Consider the following 9,662-nt stretch of genomic DNA (forward strand, 5'->3'; position numbering starts at 1 on the left):
CCCACAAAACTTGGAATGGGCCCTGCCTAAAACTACACTTGCCATGTTCTTCCACAGCCTCTTTGACTGCCTTGATTCCATACAATGCTTATGCAGAGATTGAAACTAAACTTGTCTGAGGTGTTGGACTTACTTTTCATCTAGAACTGAAAATAATATCGCTAGCCCAAGGCACCACTGAGAGTTGTAATGACAGATACCTCATGAACCACTGGGGCTAGAAAGGACTGCTTTATATTACTGGAAAGCTGGAACTTCCCTTGGTACAAAGCATTCCTTTCTAGCCCTGGCATACTGCGAGCTATTGGACCTTAAAAATCGCATTCCGTTACCATGCTGCTGATTTCCTCACCCCCAGCTTGACTCTGACACTTTAGATATTATTTTGAACTACTGGAACTAGCGATAATTGTTCATACCAAGGGTTGTTAACTCTTTAGTCAGAACTTCAGGCTGTTTTTTCTGGGAATCACACTTTTTGTTCTACATATTTAGCTTAAACTCCTTTTTGATGGCCTCAGAGCTCAGAATTTGCAGTTCAGTACCTTTTAGAATGAACTTAATTGTCACAGGTGATGACAGAATCTTGGCAGCAGGAGGAAGGATAGCAGAGTATCTTTTGGCAGCTGATGAAACAAAATCCATAGTGCAGTGAAGGTGTCTTGACATTAACCATGGGTTACTCTCTGGATGGGCTCTGAATTCACCCTCTTCTGGAACCCAACCAAGTAAGAGAGTTTGTCACCAACAGTGTATCTAGCTTACTGGATACAACAGGTGGATGTTGAAATAGGTCTCTCTTTTATCATCCTTAATTACCAGAAAATTGTATACTGGTTTATTTTAATAATATATTTACTACTTTTGTTAAGTGCTTTGATCTACTGATGAAAAGCACTGTATATGACTACCTAATTATTTTCTCTTATGAGAAATGTATTGTGTCTCTTTCATTTGTTGGCAACGCTGTAAATGTAGCTTGGAGAAGATCAGAAGAATTTTTCATCTCATAGATAAGATTTTAAAGACAAATATTGCATATCAGACTTGGTGTGCTCTGACCTTGTGACTTCCCAAAATCCTCTGCAGTGTAGTTCATTTATAATTATTGCTTGCACTGCAAAACATGAAGATTATATCAACATGCTGATGGAAACATGATGCTGTCTTGTTTTGATTACTTTGAATTCAGACTTTGTTTTACGTTATTCTCTGCCACACACACCTCCCTTTATTCTGAATTTAAAAAAAAATCTTCATTTTCTGAGATAGTGAGTTATTTATCTGCAGTATTTTCTTCCCTTGAGAACTCTGTCTTTCACATTCATTTTTGGATATACTTGAAAACTGTTAAAATGCTAATGAAAGAACTGTTACTGCAATAAGTAACATCTTTTTATCTACAGTGAGACAGTCAAGTGGGTGTTTTACGTAATTGGTTCTTGAAATTGACAACAGTTAAATAGATTTTCCAGAATACATTGTGAACCTGTAGGTGTAACCTTTTTTACATGGCCACATTTCACAAGTCCAAGAAAGAATCATTTTAGATAAGGGCTCCTGAACTTGCTAGAAGCAACAGGCAGAATTCCATTGCCTGTCATACGTGAACAAAGATTTGTTCTTGAACTGCTGGAGGAGAGAGAGTCAGTGATGTAGCAGAAACAGTGTGCTTGCTTTTTCTTTTTTCTGCATCAGACAACTTGTTTTGTTTCTTTATTCAAAATTCTTTGCTCAAGATTCTTCAAGATTCTTTGCTCAAGATAGTTAAGACCAAAGCAGACTGTGAAGAACTTCAAAAAGATCTCACAAAACTAAGTGATTGGGCCGCAAAATGGCAAATGAAATTTAATGTGGATAAATGTAAAGTAGTGCACACTGGAAAAAATAATTCCAACTATACATAGAATATGATGGGGATTAATTTAGCAACAACTAATCAGGAGAAAGATCTTGAAGTCATCGTGGACAGTTCTCTGAAGACAATCACGCAGTGTGCAGCAGCAGTCAAAAAAGCAAACAGCATGTTAGGAATAATTTAAAAAGGGATAGAGGATAAGACAGAGAATATCTTATTGCCCTTATATAAATCCATGGTACGCCCACATCTTGAATACTGTGTACAGAGGTAGACAGTACCTTTTTTTCATCTCAAAAAAGATATACTGGCATTAGAAAAGGTTCAGAAAAGGGCAATTAAAATGATTAGGGGTTTGGAATGGGTCCCATATGCAGAGAGATTAAAGACGCTAGGACTTTTCAGCTTGGAAAAGAGGTGACTAAGGGAGAATATGATAGAGATATATAAAATCATGAGTGGTGTGAAGAAAGTAAATAAGGAAAAGTTATTTACTTGTTCCCATAATATAAGAACTAGCAGCCACCAAGTGAAATTAATGGGCAGCAGGTTTAAAATAAATAAAAGGAACTTCTTCTTCACACAGTGCACAGTCAGCCTGTGGAACTCCTTGCCTGAGGAGGTTGTGAAGGTTAGGACTATAACAAGGTTTAAAAGAGAAATGGATAAATTCATGGAGGCTAAATCCATTAATGGCTATTAGCCAGGATGGGTAAGGAATGGTGTCCCTAGCCTCTGTTTGTCAGAGGGTGGAGATGGATGGCAGGAGAGAGATCACTTGATCATTATCTGTTAGGTTCACTCCCTCTGGGGCACCTGGCATTGGCCACTGTCGGTAGACGGGATACTGGGCTGGGTGGGCCTTTGATCTGACCCAGTATGGCCATTCTTATGTTCTATTCCATTGTTATGAGAGATTTTCAAATGCAGAGAAGAGGGGAGGATCCCAATACATATTCACAGATGATTTGGTCTCCTTCAAGGAAGGAATTGGCGACTAGGACTATTAAAAGCCAACTCAAACAAAAAGCTTCCCATTTCTGAGAAATAACCATTTTTGAAATTGTACATGTTGTTAACTTTTAGGTCTCCTTTATCAAACTTTAAGTATAAATTTGCAATTTCAAGGTAAGGAGGAAAACAAGTCCAACTCCATCATTTGTAGAGGTGCTATATCTTGATTGTAATAAAGCTTTTGACAGTCTCACATGACATTCTCATGAATAAATTAGGGAAATATGGTCTAGAGATTAAATTACTATAAAAGATGAGTGCAAAACTAGTTTAAAGACTGAGTTGTCTTTTTTCGCTGTCAGATTGGGAGGGTGTATCTGGTGGGATCCTATAGAGGTGTTTCCTGGACCCAGTTCTATTAAATATTTTTATAATGACTTGGATAATGGAGAGTATGCTCATAAAATTTTCAGATGACACAAGATGGGAGGAATTGCAATCGCTTTGAAGGACAGGATTAGAATTCAAAAGGACCTTGAAAAGTTGGAGAATTGATCTAAAATCAGCAAGATGAAATTTAGTAAAGACCAACACAAAGTACTTCACTTAGGAAGGAAAAATCAGATGCACAACATCAAAATAGGGAATAAATGGGTAGGCAGCAGAAAGGGATCTGGAGTTACAGTGGATCACAAAATGAATATGTCAGCAATGTGATGCAGTTAAAAAAAAGGCTAATATTCTGGCGTGTATTAACAGCAGTATCATCTGTAAGACACAGGAAGTAATTTCCGCACTCTGTTTGGTACTAGGGAGGCCTCCGCTGGAGTACTGTGTCAAGTTCTGGATGCCATGCTTTAGGAAGGATGTGGACAAATTGGAGAAGAGTCCAGAGAAGAACCACAAAAATTATAAAAGATTTAGAAAAACCTGACCTATGAGGAAAAGTTAATAAAAACTGGGCATGTTTAGTCTTGAGGGAAGAAAACTGAGTGGGGACCTGATAAGTCATCAAATATGTTAAGGGCTGTTATAAAGAGGATGGCCATCAATTGTTCTACATTTCCACTGAAGGTAGGAAAAGAAGTAATGGTCTTAATCTGCAGCAAAGAAGATTTAAATTAGATATTAGGGAAATCTAACTATAAGGATAGCTATATTACAAAGAGTGGCATATGTTTCAAAGAGTGGTTGTAGAATCCCCATGATTGGAGGTTTTAAGAACAGGTTGGACAAACATTAGTGAGGGTATATTTGGTCCTGCCTCAGCACAAAGGGATGAACTAGATGACCTGTCAAGCCCTACATTTCAATGACTCTATGATTTGGTATGGATTAAGGATGGTGTCACTAGAATTTCCGTAACTTGTAAAAAAAAATTCTTAATAGTTCATAATAAATCACTAGCAAATGGGAAACTGAAATCTGTATCCTGGAAACAAAGATCTTTCCTCCCTAGTGTGCACATTGGTTATTACTGTAGTTATTCAAAAGTGCTGGGCTGCTGGTTACTTTTTCCCAAGAGACATGACCTTTGTTTTTGGAGCGGGGAGAAATGTCTGATTATATTAAGAACTATGTGGACTTTAGCAAACAAATCTATAAAATGTATGCAGTGGTGTTGTGGCTGTGTCCATCCCAGAATGTTAGAGAGACATGGTGGGTGAGGCAATATATTTTATTGGACCAACTTCTGTTGGTGAGAGAGACAAGCTTTTGAGCTTACATAGAACTCTTCTTCTGGTCTGGGAAACATACTCAGTGTCGCAGTTAAATACAAGATGGAACAGATTGTTTAGCATAAGTAGTTAACACATATTTCAAGGGACCATTCAAGGTTAAGTGGCCTATTAACTAAATAAAACCACTACGGTCTCAAATGAACTCACACAGGAAAATGATAAAACATAAAAGCACCATATCACCTGTAGGTGAACACTTTTCACAAAGTGATCACTCTGTAGCTTGGTCTACACTACGTACTTACTTAGGTATAACTATGTTGCTCGGGGATGTGAAAAATCCACACTCCTGAGCAATGTAGTTATACTGACCTTAACCCCACGTGTAGACAGTGCTATGTCAGCGGAAGATCTTCTCTCGCCAACTTAGCAGCTGCGTCTCACAGAGGTACAGTTATTAAGCTGAGGGGAGAGCTCTCTCCCATATAGCCCTATATCTGATCTATTAGTCCTCATCCTCAAAGGAAACTTGCAAAACCCTTTCAAAGGGCAAGCCTGGAAGCTTAAATTCATAACTTTGCTAGACACTAAAAATCATGGAATGAATAGAGACACTGGATTTATGGCTTATTACAACAATCTAACCCATTAACAACCCCCACAGTTGCACCCCCTTCTTTTTCCCACTATGACTGGTGGGGTATTAACCAACCACTTCACCTTGAATGGTCCCTCGAAAAATAGGTTAACTACTTATGCTAAACAATTTATTGCACCTTATGTTTAGCTCTGTCACTGAATATGTTTCCCAGACCTGAAGAAGAGCTCTATGTAGGCTCAAAAGCTTGTGTCTCTCACTCACAGAAGGGGATCCAATAAAAATATATATAAAATAGTAGCTCAGAATTTGGGATGTCTCTTTAATCCATCACTTCTTTTTTTTCTTTAATTGGCATGTGCCTTGACACATTGCCCAAATTTTTTTTAGTACTAGAGACTAGGTATTAGTATTTGCTGACTAGGAAAAGGCTGTTCCTCATTAATTGATCTCCTACTTGTATTTGACCCCTCCACAGCAGAGCTGGAAACCTCAGTCTAATTGCTAGATAGTGTAAGCTTTCACTAACCCCTGGCACAGGGAAGCCAGAAGAGTGAGCTTGTCGGGGATACTGCAAAGAGAAGTTTACTTCTGGGATCAAGATTAACAGATTGAAGGCTAGAGATGATGCTATGAGCATCCAGGAAGGTAGTTTGGCATTTGGGATGGAATTTAAGGTGGCAAATGGGAGAGTTGGAGTTGGTATGGGCATCGCCCGGAAGCAATCTAACAATTTTTCAGTTAAGAGCTGGATTGGTACTCTGTGGTAATAAAATATTGTAGAATAGAGAAATGATGGAACTAATGAGACATGATTATACACACACACAGACACACACACACACAATTACTTGCCTGTTAAAGCACCTTGCACACTTGTTATTTCACAAAAATTCTATTAAAAATACTTTTAGCTTGCACAGGTAAGCACTCAACTCAGGAAATGCCAAAAATAGGTTTGCATGTGCAATCTTATCTCTGCTCCCTCATGTATGTAGTTGGACTGATTTGGAATCCATGACCATACTGTTTTTCAAGCAATACAGTATTCCTTTTGTTTTTGTATACTCCTCAATATAAATCTGCAACATCTTGCAGTGCTGTGTAGAGCAGGGTTCATGAAAATCAGGCTTTTTAAAAGGGGTACATGTACACTGCAGCTGGGAGGAGGGCACTTCCCAGTATGAGTAGCTAGACAAGAACTAACTTTGCTTGAGCTAGCATAGCAAAAATAACAGTGTAGCCAGGGGCAGCATAGGTGGCAGCTTGGACTAGGTGCCTAAGTATGTATCCATGGGGTCCAGGCAGGTCTATCTATCTGTGCTGGCAAGCATGATCTAAGTTGCAGTGTAGGTGCACCCAAGAGATTCGGTGATTGAGGCAAGGGCTCCTGTGTAGCCCTGCCTTATCCACTCTGCATTTTACAATTTGCTCCTTGTAATGGTGCAAAAAGTGGTATGACCATGTACTTGAGAAATAGTATATGATTATAGAAGTAAAGACTACTGTACTCCCAAAAAGGGGGTTGAGATCCACAATATGAAGAAAGTATCCAGGCTGGTAGAGCAGGCCTTATGTTCTCACCTCTTCTCCTCTCCTTCCCCTTCTGTTTCCCCTGTGGCACGTAGTTTGAATGACTTGCACTCAAACATCTGACAGCTAGATACTTAACTAAAGTAATCTTTTAATTTTTTTTCTCCCTTTGTTTAGAAAACATGTGCACTGTGGTCTATTTTGATGACTGCATGTCAATACATCAGTGCAAGATCTCTTGTGAGTCCATGGGAGCATCAAAATACAGGTGGTTTCACAATGCCTGCTGTGAGTGTATTGGGCCAGAATGTATCGACTATGGCAGTAAAACTGTAAAATGTATGAACTGCATGTTTTGAAGCAGAGAAGCTATATAATAGTAATGTGGAGGCCAAAGCAACGTCTCTTAATTAAAAAGGTGGGGATTGGAAGTATTGCATTATGGGATATGTTCTGGGAGCAACTAAACATGAATGATTTGAGAAAAGATGTATAAAATTCAAAGCTGTAATTTTTTTTTTAATCCTGTAAACAATGCTAATTGGCAAATGTTTCAACTGTTATGTTTATTTTTTCCTTATTCTTAGTCGAGTAGCATAGCCATCCTCATGCTTCCTATCCGGATTGTTTTGCTTTGATCTGAATATATTGCCTATACTCATTTTCAGAATGTAATGTCGTATTTAGCAATTCAGAATAGTGAAGCCTCAACAAGATTCCCATTATTTAGAAGTTCCACAAGTGCTCAAATAGATAATGCTCTTGTTTTATACCTCTCCAGTATAGAGGCATAAGATTCCAGTGGTTTATGGTCTTACACCAGTGGCCCAGACTCCTATTGTGAAAAGGATGTCCTCAAAAATAAGAAAACAATTTTTTTTTTCAACTTCAAAACAGGCGCTGTAATAGATAAAAATCCCAGCTTCTTAGCAGGCCGCACTACCCACTACAATACCATGAGTGTGACATCATTCCTCCAGCTGTTATATGCCTCCATTCCTATAGGCAAGGTATTGCATTTCATAAAGAAATTTTGTTCCCGTCAGTGCACTCTTCTTATAAACTAAAATAAAGCTGGTAAGTTTAGTCATGTCCACATGCTATCGCACTCTTTGTGGGTTGTCTTATCCCTGGAAACTCAGTGCGGTGCTGCAAATTTGCAAGGTGGTTGTTATGAACAGACAAAATAGCTTGGGAATTAAACTGAGTGTCCTAGTAAGCTCAGCAAGGTTATTTGTTGAGTAGCTGGCAGATGTCACATTACCACACTTGGTACTGCTCTGTGGAACACTTATTCTAACTTTGGATTTGCTTTGAGGTTGGTTTTGATTCAGATTTATGATATAAAAGTGCTTAATGGGGAAGTAATTATCCTCTGAATCAAATGAGCATTCTCGGAATATGGAACACTTTGTCCATTTTGCTGTGTTTTAACATAAGGAGTAGTAGGCAATTGCAAATTATAAGGTAATTACTGTGGTACCATTAGGATTTTCCTGTGACGATGGCATAGAAACCACAAGAATAAAGTCTGAGTACAATTGTGATCTCGCCAGAAACTCATGAGAGTGTTTATAACAATAACTTTTTTTAAGTTTACTACTTTTTTTATATAGATGGATTTGACTATTCCTGTTTCTCCCTCTCGCCTCCAGCTCTCTAGGTCACACTGACTCCTACCAATGTGTTCCTCAACACCGAGATCAGTTTTTTCAACTCTCATTTTATTTGAAAAATTGACTTGGGAATTTTTAGTTATCCTGATACATACAACTCTTCAAATAAGAAAAATCTAAACATGGCTGCTGTTGTGCAGGACTTAATTTTTTAAACTCTTTTCCAGATATTACTTGAAAGCTGGAGGTTTGCTTAAACTTTTAAACTGGTGGTAAACAAAGCTTCTTCCTATTTAAAGTTGGATTTATGGGAGAAAGTTTTGAATTCATGGTTTCTGGACGAAGGGCAAAGATAAGCCAAAACTGAAGGAAATGTTATTTCTTCTTCTTTTTATGGTTTGTTCCTTGCATCTTTTCCATTTTTTTGTGCAGATAAATTCTTCATGAATTTTTTATAGTGAAGGGGGAGAGAGGATATGCTTACGTTGTGAGTATCTGTATCTTGTGTTCTTGAGGATTATACATTATTTCTGATCAAGATTTAATAAAACTTTTTTCAAGTGTCCCTGCAAATCAGTGGCACACTGAAGGCTTTGAGTTATCATATACTGGATTATTTGAAATGTAAAATATTATGGTTTTAGAATCTTAAAACGAATCAAGGTTGATTATCTATTTGGGACATTGTTGCGTGGATTTATGACATCACCCGTCTTTACTTTATGATTTTACTTCAAGATCAAGTAGGAGGGATAGAGAGGTTGTGTGTGGAGGGAGACAGAACCTCTGTTTTAAAGAGTTAAATGGCCATAAAAATCATGGAAAATCACAAAAGGTAAATTGTTTGTGTAGTACCTTGAAAAGTTTTTGCTTGTAAGGACAGTCCACTTTAAATTAGGTTTGCTCTATTTTTGTAATGTATGATGCTCTCCAGAGAGTCTGTGCTGTAAACTCAGTGCATATGCAAATGATCTGTGGCAACATCAGATGTATTTTCTTATCTTTCATTTGTTTAAACAAGTATTTTAATAAATAATGAGACATTATTGGGTTGTGTGGTTCTTTTATCACTGCTGCTTCTTCCTAAGCTCTCAGGGCAAAAGCTTTTAATGGAGTTGAAGTATAAAGTTGTTTTAGTGATTTCACTAATTTTAAACCTATTACTGTAGTCTTAATTGGTAACTTTATTTTTCTTAAAATGTAGTGACAAAGTGCTTTTTTAGCAGCTGGAAAATTGTTTCACAGATAAAATTGTAATTTTGCTTCTAACTGAATGTATTTACTTTATATAAAATATAAAACCTACAAAATTCAATTCATATAACATTATGAAATTGTCTTATCTATGAAAATCCCATTATAGGAGAATACTATGTAATTTACATGGCGTGGAGGGAAAAATAATAAATATTTTATTGTTG

General features: G+C 37.5%; 1 protein-coding gene across 7 annotated transcripts in view; it reads left to right on the forward strand.

Moving 5' to 3' along the window:
• The window catches only part of TWSG1 (twisted gastrulation BMP signaling modulator 1), a 47,509-nt gene extending 38,222 nt beyond the window's left edge, over nt 1-9,287 (forward strand). For all 7 annotated transcript variants that reach the window (XM_038393102.2, XM_043508099.1, XM_043508101.1 and 4 more), the window contains one exon: nt 6,803-9,287. In XM_038393102.2, the coding sequence (XP_038249030.1) occupies nt 6,803-6,984 (182 nt within the window). In that variant the 3' untranslated portion in view covers nt 6,985-9,287. The remainder of the gene's footprint in view (nt 1-6,802) is intronic.
• The last annotated feature ends 375 nt before the right edge of the window (nt 9,288-9,662 follow it).

The sequence above is a fragment of the Dermochelys coriacea genome, chromosome 2, assembly GCF_009764565.3.
Source record: "Dermochelys coriacea isolate rDerCor1 chromosome 2, rDerCor1.pri.v4, whole genome shotgun sequence".
Taxonomy (NCBI): Eukaryota; Metazoa; Chordata; order Testudines; family Dermochelyidae; genus Dermochelys; species Dermochelys coriacea.